General features: G+C 47.8%; 1 protein-coding gene across 3 annotated transcripts in view; it reads right to left on the minus strand.

The window, feature by feature from the left end:
* The window catches only part of Atxn2 (ataxin 2), a 64,835-nt gene extending 44,191 nt beyond the window's left edge, over nt 1-20,644 (minus strand). Inside the window, exons 1-5 of one of the 3 annotated variants that reach the window (XM_042668905.1) lie at nt 19,887-20,644; nt 4,759-4,795; nt 4,028-4,087; nt 3,559-3,630; nt 2,143-2,293 (exon numbers count right to left, since the gene is read on the minus strand). In XM_042668905.1, coding sequence (XP_042524839.1) covers nt 2,143-2,293; nt 3,559-3,630; nt 4,028-4,087; nt 4,759-4,795; nt 19,887-20,644 — 1,078 coding nt within the window. The remainder of the gene's footprint in view (nt 1-2,142; nt 2,294-3,558; nt 3,631-4,027; nt 4,088-4,758; nt 4,796-19,886) is intronic. The other 2 variants (XM_042668907.1, XM_042668908.1) reach the window with 2 other exon arrangements.
* Between the last annotated feature and the right edge of the window lie 1,487 nt (nt 20,645-22,131).

The following is a 22,131-nucleotide window of genomic DNA, read 5'->3' on the forward strand; positions in this document are numbered from 1 at the left end:
ACAACACGCTTGTTTTACAATGCTGTAATCTTTTTCTTTTCTTTTTTGTTGGTTGGGTGGCTCTAACTCTAGACCTGGGTGCTGTCCCTCAGCTCTATCAGCTCAAGGCTAGTGCTCTACCAGTTGAGCACCACTACTGGTTTTCTGGTGGTTTATTGGAGATAAGAGACTCAAGGGGGCTGGGAAGGTGGCTAGGTGGTAGAGTGCTTGCCTTCCATGTATGAGGCCCTGAGTTCGATCCCTCAGCACCACATAAGCAGAAAAGCAGAAAGTGGTGCTGTGGCTCAAGTGGTAGGGGAGCTTCTTGAGCTGAAGAGCTGAGGGACAGTGCCCAGGCCAGAGTTCAGCCCCACGACCAACCAAAAAAAGAAAGAGCTGAGGTAGACCTGTGACTGAATTGGTAAAGCACTAGCCTTGAAAAAAAGAAGCTCAAGGTTAGTGCCCAGGCCCTGAGTTCAAACCCTTAGACTGGCACATGGGAAAACGAAAGAAGGGAGAGGGGAGAGGGGAGGCATTAGGATTTGTACTCAAGAACTTTTACTTGCCAAATAAGTGGCTGCATGACTTGAGCCATGTCCTAACCTCTTTTTGTTTTGAATAGGGTTGCACTTTAATGCCCAAGCCAACTCAGTTATTGATTTATCTATTTATACTTCTGATATAGCTAAGATGATAGGTATATATGCCATATAACACTCAGATTCTTTCCTTTCTTCCTCCCTTCCCTCCTTTTTTCTTTTTCTTTTCTTTCTCTCTCTCCTTCCTTCCTTCTTTCTTTCTTTCTTTTTATGATTGGTCATGGGGCTTCAACTCTGGGCCTAGGAGCTGTCCCACAGCTCTTCAGCTCTATCACTTGAGCCTCAGTACCACTTCCGGTTTTCTGGTGGTTAATTGGACATAAGAGTTTCAAGGGAGCTGGGGAGGTGGCTCAGTGGTAGAGCGCTTGCCTTGCATGCCTGAGGCCCTGGCACCTCAGCACCACATAAGCAAAAAGAAAAAAGCTGGAAGTGGCGCTTGTGGCTCAAGTGGTAGAGCGCTAGCCTTGAGCTGAAGAGCTGAGGGACAGCGCCCAGCCCAGAGTTCAGGCCCCATGACCAGCCCCCCGCCCCCCCCAAAAAAAAAATTTCAAGGATGTTCCTGCCCCAGCTAGGTCTGAACCATGATCCTCAGATCTCAGCCTCCTGAGTAGCTAGGATTACAAGCGTGAGCCACCGGCGCCCAACTAACCCTCAATTTCTTATAGGCTGAGATGGGTCATCACAAACGTTTTGCCCAGGCTGCCACCAGACTGTGATCCTTCCCATCACTACTCCAGAGCAGGTAGGATTATAGAACTTTAACTAGTAATTTGACTCTGAGTCTGTGTCACTGTGTTGAAACCACTGCTTTTACCATAAAACTTTTTTGTGTATATGTGTGTGCCAGTCCTGGAGCTTGAACTCAGGGACTGAGTGCTGTCTATGAGTTTTTTTTTTTTTCTATGAGTTTTTTTGCACAAGGCTAATGCTCTACCACTTGAGCTCCAATTCTGGCTTTTTGGTGATTAATTGGAGATGAGTCTGAAGGATTTTCCTGCCTGGGTTTGCTTTAGATTCTCAAAGTGATAAAAGTGCTAGCAAAAAAGCTCAGGGACCTTGAGTTCAAGCCCCCAAAACGACCGAAAAAAACACAAAAATCTCTTAACCCAAGTTTAAAACGTTACTTTATCATTACCTTCTTTATATACTACACTTTTGTTCTACTCTAACAAAATACTTGTGATTTAGTTTTAGGTTTTCTATTTGTTGTCAATAAAAATGCGCTGAAATCCCTTTCTTTTTGCTGGTGGGGCTGAGCTCGGGCCTCACCGTCACTGTCATCACTGTCACTTAAGGCTCAGTGCTGCTTCTGCTCTCCCACTATCTTGCACCGGCAGGCTTTAAACCCTGATCTCATCTCTGCCTCCTGAATAAGTAGGATTACAGGCATGAGCCACACCTGGCCCTTTTTCTTTTCTTTTAATCATGTTTCTGTCTTTTAATTGTAGCATTCTAAAAAGCGTATTACTTCTGTGTTACAAAAGGTCTGTATGACCAAAGTGAAGAATCCCTGATTGATTAAATCAGATAACCCTCAGGGCAGATTTAGGAAATGGAAGCTCACCTCTTCTTGCATAACTGGAGTCCATATCTTTAAACTGTACCACAACGAAGTCTGAACATTTGAACAAAATACTCTCCATTATTTCTTCACGTTTTGGCCCCGAACTGGATTCTGTACTTTTCTCATGTGCAGCATCAAGTACCAAATCACACTAAAATGAGAAATGAGTGTTACAAAAATGTACAAATAGGGGCTGGGAAGTTGGCTCAGGGGTAGAGTGCTTGCCTTGCATGCACCTCATAAGCAGAAAAAGCCGGAAGTGGCGCTGTGGCTCAAGTGGTAGAGCACAAGCCTTGAGCTAAGAGCTAAAGAGCTCAGGGACAATGCCCAGGCCCAGAGTACAGGCCCCACAACTGACAAAAAAAAAACAAAAAAAAACGTACAAAATAAACTAATAGCCGGGCATCGCTGGCTCATGCCTGAAATCCTAGCTACTCAGGAGGCTGCTATCTGAGGACTGCAGTTCAAAGCCAGCCCTGGCACAAAAGTCCAATGGATTCTTATCTCCAATAAACCACTCAGAAAACCAGAAGTGGTGCTGTGGCTCAAGTGGTAGAGCGCTAGCCTTGAGCTAAAGAGCTGAGGGACAGCGCCCAGGCCTAGAGTTCAGGCCACACAACTGGAACCCCCCCCCAAAAAAAAGGTAATGATACCCGAGGTCAAGCCCATGACCCCCCCCCATAAAATAATTAAAAAATATAAATAAACTTGAGTAGGGATTCCTTATCCCTTAGATCAAGGGGCTATTCTCAAATGCATTTGGCAAAAATCACTACTCCCAGAGACTTATCAAGATAACTTGAAAAATCACACTCCTTGGGCTGGGAAGGTGGCTCAGTGGTAGAGCCCTGGCCTTGCATGCATGAGGCCCTGGGTTCGATTCCTCAGCACCACATACGCAGAAGAAAAAAAACAAAGCCGGAAGTGGCGCTGTGGCTCAAGTGGTAGAGCGCTAGCCTTGAGCTGAAGAGCTGAGGAACAGTGCCCAGGCCCAGAGTTCAGGCCCCATGACCGGACCCAAGAAAATCACACTCCTTTTCCAGAGCTTTGATCCACCAGCCACCTCAAAAGTCCCCAAATTAATAAGACTCATCTCGTTAACCATGCAAAAACCAGAAGTGGTGTTCTGGCTCAACAGCACTAGCCTTGAGCACAGGGAGGCCCAGGGAGCACCCACAACTGAAACAAACAACAACAACAAAACAAACGTATGCAACAGCACCCAGGTCCTGAGAACAAGCCCTAGGACTGACACATAAAAAGAGGGAAACTCTTCTTTTACTGTTAGAAAGCTACCTAAGAACAAATACAATGAGCTCATCACCACAAACAGCTAAGCCAGAAACTGATCATCAGAAACTGACATATATACATACAGCAGTACATATAATAAAAAGTTAAAGACTTAAATATTACCTTGGGACTGTATGTTTTAAAAACTCCTTCATATATACCTCCATTCTTCACTTGTACTTCACATTTGGATCCCTAAAAATATACAATTAAATTAATATATAGTATGCTAGCCTCTACCAGTGGTATTTTCATTTCATTTTTTATAGCTTGTAAGATTTCATTCATTATTAGGTACTCACTGATAGAATGATTAAAAACTTTGAAAACAGTAACAATGTATTGAACTGTCAAGATTCCTGAGGCCTTACTCAAAGAGTTTATGGTGTGACTTTAAATACTAATGCCTGACCCTTCTGACCATGCTGACAGCTGCAGACAATAGACAAGCAACCATAAACAGTATTTTATCCATAATAGGACACCATCAATGTTTATAATGTACTAATTGGACAAAGAACTCTAATGATCTAATAAATACTACTGGAAAATCATTCACATCTTAACTTCAGACAATAATTTGATAACTTACAACAACTGATGTAAGTATATGAACCATCCGCATATTTGCATAGATTCCGTCAAAAGAAATCTGTAATATTAAAAAAAGCACTATTAGAGATGAATATACATATATAGCTGTATAAATATTAAAGTTAAGACTTATCTTTTTATAAGAAAGATTTGAAGCCGGATGCCGGTGAACATAATTCTAGCTACTCAGGAAGCTGAGATCTGAGGATCACGGTTCAGAGCCAGACCAGGCAGGAAAGTTTGTGCGACTCTTATCTCCAATTAACACCAGAAAAATGGAAATGGCACTGTGGTTTAAGTGGTAGAGTGTTCACCTTGAGCTGAAGAGCTCAGGGACAGCACCCAGGCCCAGAGTTCAAGCCCCAGGACTGTCACAAAAAAAAAAAGAGCAGAGCAACAATGGCTCACACCTATAATTCTAGCAAATCAGGAGGCTGAGATCTGAGGATTGCAGTTCAAATACAGCCCAGGCAGGAAAGTCTGTGAAACTCTTATCTCAAATAAACCACTAGAAAAACCAGAAGTGGTGCTGTGGCTCAAGTGGTAGAGTGCTAGCCCTGAGCTGAGGAGCTGAGGGACAGCGCCCAGGCCCAGAGTTCAAGAACTATGACCAACAAAAAATAAAAAACAAAAAATAAACAAAACTCAAAGAATTTTTCTATTGCCTTGACATTTAGTCTATGAAATGTTTCAACTACCAATTTTTCTGAAGAAATTTATGTTACTCACCGAAGACTGAGGCAGTCCTTTGTTACTATTTCGACCTCTGAAAAAAAAAAATTAAATATTTTAATTAAATTTCACAAGATAAACTAAAAACTTCCAATTTCAAATGTTGTATAAACCCATTCAAATAAAAAACAGGCTACTTGTGGAAAGTGCACATTTAACATGGAGCCTACAGATACCCAAGTATGTTTTTATCTGTGCCTTACTGGCCTCGACCCAAAACAGGAAGCAATCATCACAGAATGGGAAGAAAGACTCTGTCCCAAGAGGATCCAAAAATGCCCCGTGCTGGTACCTCATACCTGTAATCCCAGCTACTCAGGAGGCTGAGATTGAGGATCATGGTTCAAAACCAGCCCAGGCAGGAAAGTCCATAACTCCTATTTCCAATGAACCACCAGAAATCCAGAAGTGGAACTGTGGCTCAAAGTGGTAGAGCACTAGCCTCGAGCAAAAGGCTCTGAGACAGCACCCAGACCCCAAGTTCAAGCTTCATGACAAAAAAAGAAAAAAAAAAACAAAAAGGAACAGATAGCTATTAGAGGAGAAGAAAAAAAAAAACTTACATTGAATGCTAGTGAATAATCTTTTTTTTTTTTTGTCGGTCGTGGAGTCTGAATTCTGAGCCTGGGCGCTGTCCCTCAGCTCTTCAGCTCAAGGCTAGTGCTTTACCACTTGAACCACAGCACCACTTCCAGCTTTTTCTGCTTATGTGGTGCTGAGGAATTGAACCCATGGCCTCACGCATGCAGGCAAGCACTCCTCCACCTGAGCCACCTTCCCAGCCCCATGAATAATCCTCAAGGTAATGTGTTCTGCAACATCTTGTATTAGAGTCTGGCGGTGCACTTTGTACACAGGAGCTATTAACACACAACTGCTGCACCAGTTAAAACGGGGCTTTGCAAGCTGTCACCTATACAGTATTCGCTCAGTGGATGGATATGTCTCTTCAGTCAGAATGTATATACGGATATATGCCCATAGTTCTTAAAGGCACACAACTTAGATCTAAAAACCTCTATGATTAGGTGAAACACCAAAAATAGGAAAAATGTAATGCCACAGAGGAATAAATAGCTGAACCTGAACAATGTGTGGGTCCAGTTAACGCATCAAAATGCTTCTTCTTCACCATCTTTGGATATGGTTATGCTGTGCATGGCTTGAAAGTGAATTAACCAGTGCTGGGTAGAGGAGCCATTTATTTTTTTTGGGTCCGGTTGTGGGTCCTGAACTCTGGGCCTGGGCGCTCTTCAGCTCAAGGCTAGCACTCTACCACTTGAGCCACAGCGCCACTTCCAGCTTTTTTCTTTTTGCTTATGTGGTGCTGAGGAATCGAACCCAGAGCCTCATGCATGCAAGGCAAGCGCTCTACCACTGAGCCACCTTCCCAGCCCGAGGAGCCTTATTTTTATTACGGCATCTTGCCGTTTTTGTAACATGGCAATTGAGCTGAACACAATCAAAGTACCATAGTAACTGATCTCCCTTCCTGTGTGTGAGCAGATGATTAAATATCAATGACAGCGTCCGTGGACATATCTAAACAGGCAGTGCCTGGCTGCTTTGGCTTCTCCCTCTATGCAGCTGTGATAAAACAGGCAAGTCTTCATTCCGTCGTCTTTGTATGAATCCAATGGTTGTAGGTTTTTGTTTTGTTATATTGGGTTTTTTAAGTTCCTATTCCCTCTCCTCCATTTTCAAAGAGTTTGTAGCTGATGTTCATTAAGAGAGTGAGTACTTAGAACTGTGCCACTCATGGAAGGAAATCCAATCTAAGAAAGTACATTTCTCTACCGAGCTGTGTCACACCATCCTTCGGGCCTCTGCTGGAAAAGTAGTCAAGTCTCAATAATGCCTTTTAATTGTATCCTCTAGCATTATACAGTAGTAGAGACAAAACTGTATCATACCTCTGTGAATATAAAATACCTTGTATCTGCTTTATGATACTTAGTAGTGACTAATTTATCAGGGCTGTTTTTAATGATGCTACTCAAGAATGTTTTCCTTCCAGATGATGGAGAAGCTAATAAAAAAAAAAAAAAATGGTGCCAGCTTCCACAACAGAACTTAGTATTTTGTGGGGTTTTTTTAATCTTTTTTTCTTTTTATTAATGAGGATGCTGGATGTCTAATTTTGTTCCGATGACTGCAGACCAGGAAAAGCTGTTGCTGTACAACATACTGCAACTATTGGTCTTTTTATATAAACATTAATACATATATACATACACATGTAATTTGAATTTTTAAAAACTTTATCTGTGCTGCCAACATTGGAAAAAGTATCCCAGTCTACTGTGTTAAGTTGGCATTGACAGAAATTAAACTTAATTTCCATTTGTACGGAGCAAACACATTGTATTAAATATGTAAGGTATTATCTACATGTGTTTAATTACACAAACTAATATTCTCTAAATAATGAATCATAATTTTTAAAAGTAATCATCACTGTTATAAAGAACTACTTAGGGGCTGGGAAAATGGCTTAGTGGTAGAGTGCTTGCCTAGCATGCATGAAGTCCTGGGTTCAATTCCTCAGTACCACATACACAGGAAAAGCTTCTTTTGAGCTCAAAGAGTTCAGCTTCTTTTGCTCAAGGCTAGCACTCTACCCTCTTGAGCTACAGTGTCACTTCCAATAGTGATTGTCTGGTAGTTAACTGAACATAGGAGTCTCATGGACTTCCTGCTCCCACTGGCTTTGAACCGAGATCCTCAGCTCGCCTACTGAGTAGCTAGGATTATAGGCATGAGCTACCAGGCCCACCACCCCTTCCCTACTCTATTCTATTTAGTCGACATCAATTAAGTGAAGGCTGATTTTCCCCCTCCCCTCCTCATGTGCATTAAGGGCCCAAACACAACTGACAAGAAGCTAAATCACTCAAAGCACTTTCATTCCTCCATACCATGAGCCTGTGTGCCATGCTGTGTGTAACGTGCTGGATGTGGTGGCTCGTCTCACCACTTGGGAGGCAGAGGCAGGCAGATCAAGCTCTAGGTCAGTCTGGCCTCAAAGAGGAATTCAGAGTCTGTGAAAGCAGCGCCTTTCCTTGCCAACTTTCCCTTGCAAAAGATGCAGTATATAAAAAATCCGCTGGGCCCAGCAATTTATGCCTACAGGAAGCAGAGACCTGGGCATGAAGGTTCGAGGCCAGCCCAGGAGACAAATCCAACAGATTCTTAGCTCTAAGTAACCAGCAAAAAGCTAGAATTTGGGGTATGTGTCAAGCGATAAGATCACCAGCCTTGAGTGAAAAAACCAGGTAAGAGCCAGAGGCCCTGAGTTCAAGTCCTGATATTATTAGCACAAGAAAAAAAAATCAGCTGTCAAGTGATTCCTAGTAAGGGAGACTGTATTCCAATGAACTTGTTCATAAAACAATAATATCCCTGTCCCACAGAACCCCTTGAAGTTGGACTCCTAAATTTGAGGTTGCTAAAAATAATGTGGCATTTACACTGCACCCAAGTCCTTTCTGATTGTTTAAATACCTCGTACAATGTAAATAATTATTATATCATTTAGAGAATGAAGAATTTTAAAATTCTGCACATGTATGCATATGTACAACACAGGTATACATTTTCCCAAAACACTTTTTTTCTGTCAGTCTTGGGTCTTAAACTCAGGCACTGAACTTAGGCACCGTCTCTGAATTCTTTTGCTCAAGGCTAGCACTTTACCACTTTGTGCCACAGTGCCACTTCTGGTTTTCTGAGAGGGGAAGGGGTGTTAATTGGAGATAAGAGTCTCATGGACTTTCCTGCCTGAGTAGCTTTGAACCAGGATCCTTAGACCTCAGCCTCCTGAGTAGCTAGGATTTTAAGTGTGAGCCACTGGCACCCACCCCAAAATATTTCTGAATCATGAAAACTAGTGGAGGGCTGGGAAGGTGGCTCAGTGGTAGAGCGCTTGCCTTGCATGCATGAGGCCCTGGGTTTGATTCCTCAGCACCACATAAACAAAAAGGAAAAAAAAGCCGGAAGTGGCGCTGTGGCTCAAGTGGTAGAGTGCTAGCCTTGAGCTGAAGAGCTGAGGGACAGTGCCCAGGCCCAGAGTTCAGGCCCCACGACCGGACCCCCCCCCCCCAAAAAAAAAAAAAAGAAAAGAAAATCTAGTGTAATCTATTAAGTGTTAAATAGAAGATATAAAAGGATTTCTGTCTAACCTAAGACTTTCTCTACTAAGATGAGGCATCTCAAATATAATTAAAATATTCATGAAATGTAGTAAAAGGATATGTTATTCATCAGTTTGGAACAGTAAGATTGGAATGCCATTTTAATAAGCTAATCATATTGCCCAATAAAGCCAATTTAAAAACATTTAGGGAAAAGCACTAGCGAGTACCACAGTCTGGAGGCTGAGGTCTGGTCTTATTTACTGCCCTCACCTGTCATCTAGATAAGTTTAGACCTCAAGGCTCCTCTTTTATACTCTCACTATAAATTCTTTCCTTCACATAACACTCCAGAAATTCTTAAAACCTACAGAATCTCATCAATAATTTGTTTACTCACAGACCTACTATGAACTGGCACTTCTCTACATAATCACACGCCATCTACCAGATCTGCTTTAGTTACAGAAACTGAAGCTCAGCAGTTGTTTCAATCCAAACTATTCAGTTGGGTGCCTGCCAGTGGCTCACCCTTATAACCCTAGGAGCCAGAAGTGGAGCTATAGCTCCAAGTGGTAGAGCACTAGCTTTGAGCAAAAAGAAGCCCAGTGACAGCATCTAAGGCCCTGAGCTCAAGTCCCAGCACTGGGGAAAAAAAAAATTCAATTCATACACAGATCTGATACTGAGCACAGGTGTAGCACAGCTCATACTAAACTTCATTTCTGAATTTCACTGCCTCTCAGAGACTGATCACAAACCTCACAATTAGACTGAACTGAATTCCTGTACTTTTTCCAGTCAATTATTTTTGTTATTATAAAGGTGAGGTACGGGCTGGGACGGTGGTTCAATGGCAAAGCGCTTGCCTTGTATGCATGAGGCCCTGGGTTCGATTCCTCAGCACCACATAAGCAAAAAGAAAAAAGCCGGAAGTGGCGCTGTGGCTCAGGTGGTAGAGCGCTAGCCTTGAGCTGAAGAGCTGAGGGACAGTGCCCAGGCCCAGGGTTCAGGCCCCACGACTGGACCAAAAAAAAGAAAAAAGTGCTGTGATTCTACTACTGTAGAGTACTAGTCTTGAGCAAAAGCAGCTCAGGGACCTGTCCTGACCCTGAGTTCAAGCCCTAGGATGGGCAAAAAAATAAATAAAAACATCATTTTACTTTACTGCTTTTTTTTCCCCTTCAGTGTGGGACTTAACTCAGAGCCTGAGCACTGTCCTGAGCTTCTTTCGTTCAAGGATAGCACTCTACCACTTGAGCAACAGCACCATTTCTGGCTTTTTCTGCTTATATGGTACTGAGGAATCAAACCCAGGACTTCATGCATGCTAGAAAAGCACTCTACCACTGAGCCACTTCCCAGCCTCAACCAGCTTTTAAAAAATGTACTTGTAAACTAAGTACTGGTGGCTCATGCCTATAATCCTAGCTACTAAGGAGGCTGAGATCTGAGGATCAAAGTTCAAAGCCAGCCCAGGCAGGAAATTCCCCATGAGACTCTTATCTCCAATAAACCACCAGAAAACTGGAAGTGGCACTGTGACTCAAGTGGTAAGAGTGCTTGCTTTCAGCTGAAGAGCTCAGGGACAGCACACAGACTCAGAGTTCAAGCCCTATGACAAAACCAACCAAACAAAAATATACATGTTACCTATTCCCAAAGCTGTGAGGACTGCCCACAAGGGTTGATTACCTTGCCCTGGTGTTTGTTGTGTCACTAGGTGTCCTTAAACTACTGTGGACTCCCACAAAGTTATTTCAAAGAGTAAAACTAAAATGGGTGCCAGTGACTTGAACTTATAATCCTAGCTACTCAGGAAGCTGAGATCTCAGGATCCTGATTGTAAGTCAGCCTTCACAGAAAAGACTTATCTCTAACCACCAAAAAGCCAGAAGTGAAGCGTGACTCAAGTGATGGAGTACTAGCCATGAGTAAGAGCACTCAGAGACACCACCTAAACCTTGAGTTCAAGCCCCAGAGATGGCACCAAAAAAAAAAAAAAAAGCATAAAATCAGCACTATATAAAAGTCATACACTATGTATTTAAAGGAATTCTACAGCTTGGATTAGTAAAGAACCATTGTTTGACAATTCAGTTTACTCAGTTGAACAAACAGTTCAGCTAGGAAAACAGTAAGACTCAATTGTGATACAAAGTAGCACAAGGTTTAGAAACTACTCATCTTCTCTCATCTACCAGAGGGCTAGATACCCAAAAGGAATGCTAACATATCAAAGTTCAGGCCCACGACCGGACCCAAAAAAAAAAAACACAGGTAGAAAGCTGGGAACCAGAGGCTCTTGCATATAATCCTAGCCAATAAACCACTAGAAAACCAGAAGTGGTGCTGTGGCTCAAGTAGTAGAGCGCTTGGCTTTATTTGAAGAGCTCAGGGACAGCACCCAGGCCCAGAGTTGAAGCCCCACGATGGATTTAAAAAAAAAAAAAAAAAGCATGACTTGTAAGTGTTGAATCTAAGTAACTGATATGCAAGGGTTCATCATGCCATTCTATCCACATTTGTATAATCTATGTTTTAACAACAACAACCAAGGGCTCCTCCAGATATGATATACCTGAAGGCTAGATCTCAGCAAGCTCACTGGCATAACTATGTGCAGGAAGCGTGAGGAAAGTAGACTAAGATATTGTAAGGTCACAAATACTAGTTAAACCCAAAATATGGTGAATTTCAACTAAATTTCTTTAACAACACATGGTAGGCTAAAAAGTCTGTGTGAGGGTGAATTAACTAATTCAAATGTAAAGATAGAGGGCTGGGTTATAGTTAAGTAGAAGAGCATTTGCTAGCATGTATGAGGCCCTGGGTACATAAAGTCAGGCATGGTGGTGGGCATCTGTAACCCCAGACCTCAGGAGGCTGAGGCCTGAGGACTGCAGTCTGAGGTCATTAAAACACACAACAAAACCCCAACTCAAAACACATGAAGGAATGAATGAATGCACACATTCATACGGAGCAAAAGAAGCTCAGGGACAGTGCCCAGGCCCAGAGTTCAGGCCCCACAACTCACCAAAAAAAAGTCTCAAAGACATACATACCACAGAAGCAATCTACAAATCAAAAGTAATCATATCAAGCCAGGCATTTGTGGTACTGGTAGCTCAAGTCTATAATCACTGCTACTCAGGAGGGTGAGACCTGAGGATCATGATTACAAACCAATAAACTGCTCTGAAAAGGCTGGACGTGGAGTTGTGTTTCAATGGTAGAGTGCTAGCCTTGAACACAAAGAGGCTCAGGGATAATGCACAGGCCCTATGATCAGGCCCCAGGAGTGGCCAAAAAATAAAAATAAAATTTAAAAGGTAAGCCGGGGGCTAGGAATATGGCGCAGTGGTAGAGTGCTTGTCTAGCATGCATGAAGCCCTGGGTTCCATTCCTTAATACCACATAAACAGAAAAAGCCAGAAGTGGCACTGTGGCTCAAGTAGTAGAGTGCCAGCCTTGAGAAAAAGCAGCTCAGGGACAGTGCCCAGATCAAGCCACAGGACTGGCAAAATAAATAAAGTAAGTAAGTAAGCTGGGATGGGTGCAAGTGGCTCATGCCTGTCATCCTAGCTACTCAGGAGGCTGAGATCTGAGGACCGTGGTTCAAAGCCACCTGGACAGCAGTCTGAGACTCTTCTCTCCACTTAACCAAGAAAACTGTTAGTGACTCTGTGGTGCTGCCCTTGAGCTAAAGAGCTCAGGGATAGTGCCAGGCCCAGAGTTCAAGCCCCACCACACACACACACACACACACGCACACGCACACGCACACGCACACGCATGTAAGCCAGGCCAGAGTTCAAGCCCCACCCACACCCCCCCCACATACACGTGCGCACACACACGTAAGCAGGGCACTGGTAGCTCATGCCTGTAATCCTAGCCACTCAGGATACTGAGATCTAAGGATCATGCTAAGAAGCAAGGGGCAGAAAAGTCCTCATGAGACTCTTATCTCCAATTAACCCACTCAAAAACCAGCAGTGGCACTGTGGCTCAAGAGAGCACTAGCCTTGAGCACAAACAGGGACAGCACCCAGGCCGAGTTTAATCTCTACAACTGGGGGGGAGTGGGGGGGAGGAAGGGGGAAGTAAACAAATCGAAATCAGGTTAGGTCTCATGATTGCAATCTTAGATACTCAGGAGGTTGAGATCTGAGGATCAGGGTTTGAAGCCAGACTGGGAAAGAAACTCTGGAAGACTCTTACCTCCAATTAACTATCAAAAAGTCAAAAGTACAGCTGTGGCTCAAGTGGTAGAGCACTAGCCTTAAGTGAAAAAGCCAACTGAGTTGGAGAGACCCTAAGTTCAAGCCCCAGTACCCACAACCCCCTCCCAACCCCTCCCCACAGTATTAGGAACAAACAGGGGCTGGGATACAGTCCCAGGGGTAGAACCCAATGGTAGAGCTGAACATAAAGGACCCTTGATTTGATACCCAGCACAGAAGGGAGCAAATAGAGGCAGAGGAGAAGAAAGCATAAAAGAAAAAAAACAAACAAAAAAAAACCCAAGCAGGCCTGGATCTGGTGCCAGCCCTGCAGCAGTGGTGGAGCCAGGCTGGCCAGCAGAGCTTTCTACCTTCAGACCTACACAATTCTCAATGGAGAGGCCACTATGGGCCAAAAATGCAAAAAGAACACCAGGCCTAGCAGAAACAGAGCCAAGAGGAACTTGCCCAAACATCCAACCACCTACTCCATGCAAGCAGATCCAAGAGCTAGAGCACAATAGAGTCAAAGCTCCTGATAGTTCCCAGAAGAAATACATAATACCCAGGAAAATTTCTTTCTCTCTCTCTCTCTCTCTTTTTTTGTTGTTGTTGGTCATGGGGCTTGAACTCAGGGCCTGGGTGCTGCCCCTGAGCTCTACCACTTTTAGCCTCCGCATCACTTCCAGTTTTCTGGAGGTTAACCAGAGATAAGAGTCTCACAGACTTTCCTGCCCAGGCTGGCTTCAAACTGTGATCCTCCTGAGTAGCTAGGATTTCAAGTGTGAGCCGCTGGCACCCAGCTAAAATTTCAATTTCAGATAACAACTCTGCCCCATACAATGGAGACACATTTATATAAAGTAATTATTACTTTCTGAAGTGCTGGGAATGAATCCAAGGCCTCACACACGTTAGGCAAGCATTCCACCACTCAGCCAGACCACCAGCCCCTAGAAATTCAAATTTAACTGGCTCCAAAACCTAACCTAGAAATGTTTCTTCACTCCACTTTGCATCTCTACAGCAGTAACCACCTCCATGTCATCAACAAAGTTGTATTTTACTTTGCAATACCTTATATACACATTAACTCAGAAGTTTCTTAAAACAATCCTACCTTCATTAATGCAATATTCTGGTATTTTCTGTTCATTTTCATTTTTCTAAAAATGCTTTCGGGCTGGGAAGGTGGCTTAGTGGTAGAGTGCTTGCCTCGCATGCATGAGGCCCTGGGTTCGATTCCTCAGCACCACATCAGCAGAAAAAGCCGGAAGTGGCACTGTGGCTCCAGTGGTAGAGCGCTAGCCTTGAGCTGAAGAGCTGAGGGACAGCGCCCAGGCCCAGAGTTCAGGCCCCATGACCGGCAAAATAATTAATTAATTAATTAATTAAAATGCTTTGTCATGAACCATTACAGTGATTTCACAATATACTCAGGGGTCATGACCTGCAATTTGAAAAATACTTTAGATAGGAAAAGTAATTTAACTTTGTCTTGCCCATTAATGAGGCACTGTACTATGAAACAGAAAGCCCGCTGGGCTCCAAGCAGCTCAGGGTGGCAGCTTTTAGGCCCTTGCGCTTTCCAAAGTTCTCCTCATAACTTCTCGCACACTTTCTCACTGCTTCTCAAAGTTTCACCTACCCATTTATTAATAAGCCATCAAAAGGCACTTTAAAAAAATCCTAGAGAAGTGGCGCTGTGGCTCAAGTGGTAGAGCGCTCGTCTTGAGCTGAAGAGCTGAGGGACAGCACCCAGGCCCAGAGTTCAAGCCCCATAACCGAAAAATTAAAAAAAAAAAATCCTTGGTAGAGTCATGTGTAAGGTAAGAGCAATGAACACTGAAAGAGGCACAAGAGAACTTCTCTTTCTGGATTCCACACAAAAACCTGACATCTTAAGTTCCTGATTTCCAATAAAGACCTTGAGCCCCACGAGAAAACTGTATTACTTGGCTCAAAAAATCAGCTAAAAAATTAAAGTACAGGGGCCAAAAAAGTGGCTCAGTGGTAGAGTGCTTGCTTTGCATGCATGAGGCCCTGGGTTCAATTCCTCAGCACCACATAAGCAGAAAAAGCTGGAAGTGGTGCTGTGGCTCAAGTGGTAGAGCGCTCACCTTGAGCTGAAGAGCTGAGGGACAGCACCCAGGCCAAGTTCACGCCTCATGACCAACAGAAAAAATTTAAAAAAAAAAAAAAAAAAAAACCTACAACCATGATTAATCTTAACTATATCCAGGTCTTTTTAAAGATTTACGAAAGTACAATAAGTCATCATGTTTGGTGGGGTGCCTATGGGTCACGCCTATAATCCTAGCTACTCAGGAGGCTAAGATCTGAGGATCCAAGTTCAAAGCAGGCCAGGGCAGAAAAGTCCCTATAAAACTCTTATCTCCAATTAATCACCAGAAAAAACCAGAAGTGGCGCTGTGGCTCAAGTGGTAGAGCGCTAGCCTTGAGCTGAAGAGCTGAGGGACAGCGCCCAGGCCCAGAGTTTAAGCCCAACGACCAACCAAAAAAAGGGCAAGGACTGTGTGTGCCTTCAATCTCCCTGGGTACATTTTCTAGGAAAACTGTCCTACTTTAGAAGTCTGATATCCGGGAGGCAAAGCATCATTAAAAAACAAGTAATATTGCACTTTCTATTATCATAGCATTCTTGCACAATAGCCAACTACAGTGACCTCTTAAACCCTAGGAGAGATGCACAGGTGACCTAGACAAGCTTTCCAAAGCCCCCGGGACCAGCAGGACAGGCTGCTGCAAAACTGTCCTCAACTCCACGAGGCTGTAGGTTCATCTCAAGGAGCTAAACAAAGAGAACTTTGTTTACAACAATCTGTCTATACAGTATCAAAACACTATCATCACCATATCAAAACAGAAAGTTACACTCCTAAGGAAAAAAAAAAATCTTCTAAAACCTTAAAATTCCTTTCAAGGTAAACACAACACTCTACTATGCTGAAATTATGATGAAAAAATTGTTCTAGCCAGGCACTGGTGGCTTATGCCTGTAATAACTCCTAGGAGGCTAAAAATCTGAGGATCCGGGAAGGTGGCTCAGTGGTAGAGCGCTTGCCTTGCATGCATGAGGCCCTGGGTTCAATTCCTCAGCACCACATAAGCAGAAAAAGTCGGATGTGGTGCTGTGGCTCAAGTGGTAGAGTGCCAGACTTGAGGTGAAGGGCTGAGGGACAGCGTTCAGGCCCCATGACCGACAGGAAAAAAAAAAAACCTGAGAATCCCAGTTTGAAGCCAGCCAGGGCAGGAAACTCCATGAGACTCTTATTAACCACCTGAAAACTGGAAGTGGTGCTGTAGTTGAGGGCTAGCTAGCCTTGAGTAAAAAAGCTCAGGGTTAGCACTTAAGCTCTAAGTTCAAGTCCCAAGACCAACCAAAAAACAAAAACAAAAACAAACTCAGATCCTCCTGTAAGTGAAAACATATGGCTATTAAATAGCTATGATCTGAGTTAACATCCTTCATAGTAACTTTCTTTTTTTTTTCATGGTCTCTTCTGCCCGGGCAGGCTTTGAACTGCGATCCTCAGATCTCAGCCTCCTGAGTAGCTAGGATTACAGGCGTGAGCCACCAGCGCCCGGCTACATTGTAACTTTCTAATAAAGAAACACACAAAATATGTTTAACCAAAGTACAAACACCACAACCACCACAAACTTATCATGAATGTTTACATTGCTTTAGAATACAAACTCTAACTAGAGGATTAGTTTTACTTTGACAAACACAGATAAACAATTTGGGGGTTTTGCTGTATCTTAAAAGGCATACTTTTGCAGGCAGTGGCTTAAGCCTGTGATCATCTAAAAGCCTGAAGCAGAGTTGTGGCTCAGGTGGCAGAGCACTAGCCCTGAACACAAAAGTTCAGGGAGAGCAACCAGGCCCTGAGTTCAAGCCCCAGAACCAGAACCAAAACTAAAACAAAGTATATTTTCTTCAGGAACTTAAATTAACACTGCCTCTCCTAAAAAAAAAAAAAAAAAATCAAAGCCCCTTATTAATAGCCATCTACAGTTTATCTCTAATAGACCTAAGTGTCCATTAACTTTTTGGTCTAAGTAGATTGATGATAAACTGAGTATCACTCCCCACATAAAAAAATGAGTTGACAAAGAATGACTTGACAAAGGATGAGACAGCTTAAATTGAAAATTACAAAATCAAGCTGGGGGCCTGTGGCTCACACCTGTAATCCCAGCTACTCAGGAGGCTGAGAGCTGAGGTTTGAGGTTCAAAGCCAGCCAACCCGGCCAAGAACATCCATAAGACTCTTATCTCCAATAAACCACTCAGAAAACTGGAAGTGGCGCTGTGGTTCAAGTGGTAGAGCGCTCCCCTTGAGCTGAAGAGCTCATGGACAGCGCCCAGGCCCAGAGTTCAAGCCCCACGACCATCAACAACAACAAAAAACAGCAAAAAGCTGGCAGGAAAAGACATGGCTCAAGTAGTGGAGCTCCAACCCAAGCAAGCATGAAGCACTGAATTCAAACCACGGCAGCAAAAGAAAGGGGTGAAGGGGAAGAGAATTGGCTTTAGAGTCGAGCATGGGGACTCCTGACTGTAATCCCAGCACTGGAGAGGCAGAGGCAGGGTCCAAGCCAGGCTGAGCTGCACATCAAGACCTTGTCTCACAAAGAGTAGCAAGGGCGAAAATTACCTTCAAGCTTGACGGTTGAGATTACCCTTTTTCCCTAGAGTACAATAGTCAAGTGTATACACTGTTACTTCTGAAAGTCATAAAAAAAAAAAACAAAAAACCTGACGTGTCAGATGTTCCTTGAATGAAACATGATAGACTTAAAGAACATTTTCTTTCTTTGCCTTACTCCCAGAATCTTGTTTTAATTGCTGGCACAAATGAGGACACCCTAAAAGCTGTAATTGATTTATGAAGAATCCAGTGAGGTGATTAAGATCTGAAGACAATTCTACAAAACCATTACAGACCGGCCGGGCGCCGGTGCTCACGCCTGTCATCCCAGCCACTCGGGAGGCTCGCGGTTCAAAGCCAGCGCGGGCAGCCAAGTCCGAGAGACTCTTCTCTAATGAACCACCAGAAAACCGGAAACGGCGCTGTGGCTCAAGTGGTAGAGCGCTCGCCTTGAGCTGCGTGGCCGGACAGCGCCCAGGCCCCGAGTTCAAGACTCACTCCCGACAAAAATAAACAAATACTTAAAGCTCGGTATGGACAATTAAACATTCCAACGAATCCAAAGCGTAAGACAGAGCTCCACTTATCCAGTACCAAGAAGGGGTGCAAGTTACGCTCCAACGAAAAGGATTCAGAACGACCCTGTGGGACTGAGGCACCCCACCTTTAGGGTCTGAGCAGGCCGAGGAGGGCAAGGCAGCTCACGCCCGGAACTCGTGGACGCGGGCAGAAGTTGCGTGGCATTTCGTTTCGGACTTCACTAAACGCCACCCAAAGAGGCGGCGGCCCGCGGGCCGGGCGGGGGCGCGGGAGGCTTCGGGCCGGACCCGGCGCTCCCCGCGCCCAATTCCTTCAAACGCGGACTCGCCCGGCTCGCGAGCTTGTGAGCGAGAATCCCGCGGAGAGGCCTGCGGAGGATGGGCACCAAAATCCGGGCCTCGCCTTGGGAAGCCCCGGAGGTCAGCGCGCGGAGGGGGCCGCGGCGGCGCGGGTGGCCCGGGGGCGCCGGGACGCTCCGGCGTGCCCTTGGAAGGCGCCGGCGCTCCCTAGGTTAAGGGCACGGCCACAATGGAGCCCAGTCGGCCGGTTGGCATCGGCCTCTCCATTTGAACACTACGCGTTTTCTTAGCTCGTGAAACACGAACTGACAACCGCCCCGCCCCGCGCGGGCCTCCCGCACACGCCCTCCAGAGCCGGCCCCGCTCCCGCCGCGGCCCGGCGAGGCCGCACCTGCGCCTCCACTCACCTTCGGGGACGCCCGCCGTGCGCCCCGCCGCCCGCGAGCTCGGAAACCCGGGCGGGGGCGGGGAGAAAATGCGCAGCGCGCCGGCGCCCCGCCGCCCTCGCCCACCACAATGCACCGGCGCCCCGGCCGCCGCGCGGCACTGCGGCCCGGCCGCCGCCGCCGCGCCCCGGAGGCCCCGCGGGGTGGGAGGGAGGCCGCGGGGTGACCCGGCGCGCCCGCCCCGGCCCTCGGCGGGGGAGGGCGGCTCGCTGCGGAGACGCCACCCGGCGCCACCGGGCTCGAGTTCGGGAGCCCCCGCCGCCGCCTCACGTCCACGGGGGAGGGGAGCCGGGGCCGCCGCCCACCCACCTCGCCCGTCCTCCCGCCGGCCCGGGGCACGGGGGAGGGAGGTGGAGGACTCGGGGTAACGACCCGGACGGGGGCCGGGCACGGGGGACACTGCCCTCCCCTCCCTCCCTTCCTCCCTCCCCGGAGCCCCAACGTGGGGCGAGGCCGGGGCGTTCACGTTCCAGCAGGGGGTGCGGACCCCGCGCCCCCCGCGCCACCGGGGACGGGGGGGGCTAAAAGGAGGAGGGGGGGGCTGGCGGCCGCGGGGCTCCGCGCTGCCCGGCTGCACCGAGGGTCCCTCCATCTTGACCGCCTGGGGGAGGGGACCCCGCCTGACACCCGCGGAGGCGCCCCGCACCCCGGGCACCGCTCCAGCCGCCGCGCGCAGGCCCCCCGGCCCGCGCCCAGGCCGGCGGCTCACGGGCAGGGCCGGCGGCGCGGGGGAAGGGCCGCGAGGCCCCGGCTCGGCCAGGCCCGGAGCCGGGGAGGGGGCTAGGGCACCGACACCCACCTGCCCAGGCCGGGCCGCCCTCCGCCTGCGCCGACCGCCGCGGAGGAGGAGGAAGAGGAGGAGGAGGAAGAGGAGGAGGCGGCCGCGGCCGAGGACGACGAGACCGAGGTCGGGGCCGGCGCGGCGGCGGGCGACGAGAGGAGGCCGGGGCCGCCGCCGGGCTTGCGGGCACTGGCGGCCGCGGGTGGCGGCGGCGGCGGCGGTGGCGGCGGCGGCTGCTGCTGCTGCTGCGGCTGCTGCTGCTGTTGCGGCTGCTGCTGCTGCTGCTGGGGCTTCAGCGACATGGCGAGCGGCCCATGCACCGGCTCGCACGCCGGGCGGGGAAAGCCGGGGGCCGGGCGCGCCGAGACGACGCCGGAGCGCGGCGGGGACGCGCGGGCGCCGAGCGGGGCGGCGCGGGGCGGCGCGGCCGGGGGGGCGAGGGGCAGGAGGAGGACGACCAAGGGGCGGGGAGGCCCGCCGAAGCCGAGGAGCCGCGGGGAGCCGGGCAGGGACGCGCCGCCGCCGCCGTGGCCGTTGCTACCAAAACAGTCTGAGGCGGAGGGAGGCGAGCGCGGCCCGCGGGGAGGGGGGCCGGGGCCGCGCGGGGGAGGGGCGGCGGAGGGATACGCGGCCGCGCCGCCCCTCCCGCCGCGCCGCGCCGTCCGCGGGAGCGAGCGCCGCCCGGGACCGCCGCAGGCGGCGGCGACGGCGGCGGCACGGCGGCGAGGCTCGGGGGCCGCCTCTGGACCCCGAGGAGCTGCGGCCTCCGAGCGCATCGGAGCCGGCCGTGGCGAGGCGCTGGGCGCGGAGGTGCGGGCTTGGGGACTCTTTACCGGAAGTCGGAAGGGTCAGGCGGAAGTAGAACGTGAGGCGGTCCAGGGCCCGGGAGGGACACGTGAGGAGCGGGCGCCGCGCCGGGCCGCGTTCGCGGGGGTCGGGCCTGAGCCCAGCGGCCGGGCCTGCAGGGATCCGCCCTCCGTGAGCCGGGCCTGCCCTTCGGGGAGGGCGTGGCGGGCTCGCCCGGGTCCCCCGGCCTCCCGGGGCCGGCCTGGCACGGACCGAGCGGTCGCGGCGCGGCCCGCTTCCCCGCGGTCTCCTTCAGCGTCCTCCGCCTCCTCGGAGGACCTCGTTTGCCCCCACCTGATGCAACCCCGAGCCGGGCCCGCGGGCGCCTTCGGGGCGGGGACGAAGGCTCGCGACGCACCGGGCCGGGACCGAAAGGACGCGACGTCGCCCCCCCCGCCCCCCAGTTGCCTTTGTGTCCCCGGCGCACAGTAGGTCCCCCGTGTCTCCGCGAGTGGCCCGGCCGAGACGAGCTGAGCCACACACTCACTCCCACTCAACCCGGGGCCAACTCCAGCTGGGTAACTTTTCTCCACTTTTTCCACCCCAGCAACACAATACCCAGAAAACTCTTTGGGGCATCTGACCTTCATTTGAACCCATTTTCCCTCACTTGAACTTCTTTTTCCTCATTCATGAGACTGAAAAGGAAATGACGTGATTGGTAGAGCGGTGGGTAAATGGTGTGGGGGGGGGGTCTCACTTTGGATAAATGGGGTCTCCCTCAGTGCAGTCAAACAGAACTCACACACACAAAAAAAGTGAACTTTAGACTCTTAATCCCTTTAGAAGTTTTACTTTAACTTACGGAGCCAGCCAGCTCAGTAGTGTTTTTAACTTTAGCCTCTTCAAAAGTGAAATTACCTCAGGAAATAATAAGGGGGGGGAGGGGAGACAAAATTCCCCCGCAGTGTGTAAGATTTGTCCAGATAAAAGACCTAGAAAAACTTGGAAGTGATTAAACCAGAAGTCTGCAATTAAAATTTAAAATTGGAACTAAGCTGCAGGCCAAGTTAAATGCTTGCATATAACAAGCTTTGGAAAAGCAGGAACTCTGAAATCATCTTTCTTTCCCTGCTACAGCAAAAGGAAGACTGAGAAGAGAAAGATGGTATTCCTTGTAAAAACCCAGTTGTTAAAACTTAAAGAAATACAGCTTAGAAGAAATTGGAAAGAAAAATCTAGATAAGAAAAACAAACAGAAAATAGATTTGTATTTGTACAGTGACTTTCCTCCGATTTAATTATTTGACCGACATTTCTGAGCCCAAGTTCCCATGATTCCATGGAAGGACCAAGTTCCAAGCACAGGAGACAAAAAAAAGAAAAAAGAAAGACCTGTGGAAAGTCCAAAAGTGATAGAACTGAATTTAATTTTTTTTTGTCAGTCATGGGGCCTGAACTCTGGGCCTGGGCGCTG

Source organism: Dipodomys spectabilis, unplaced genomic scaffold (assembly GCF_019054845.1).
Source record: "Dipodomys spectabilis isolate Male_0828 unplaced genomic scaffold, ASM1905484v1 ptg000480l, whole genome shotgun sequence".
NCBI classification, from domain to species: Eukaryota; Metazoa; Chordata; class Mammalia; order Rodentia; family Heteromyidae; genus Dipodomys; species Dipodomys spectabilis.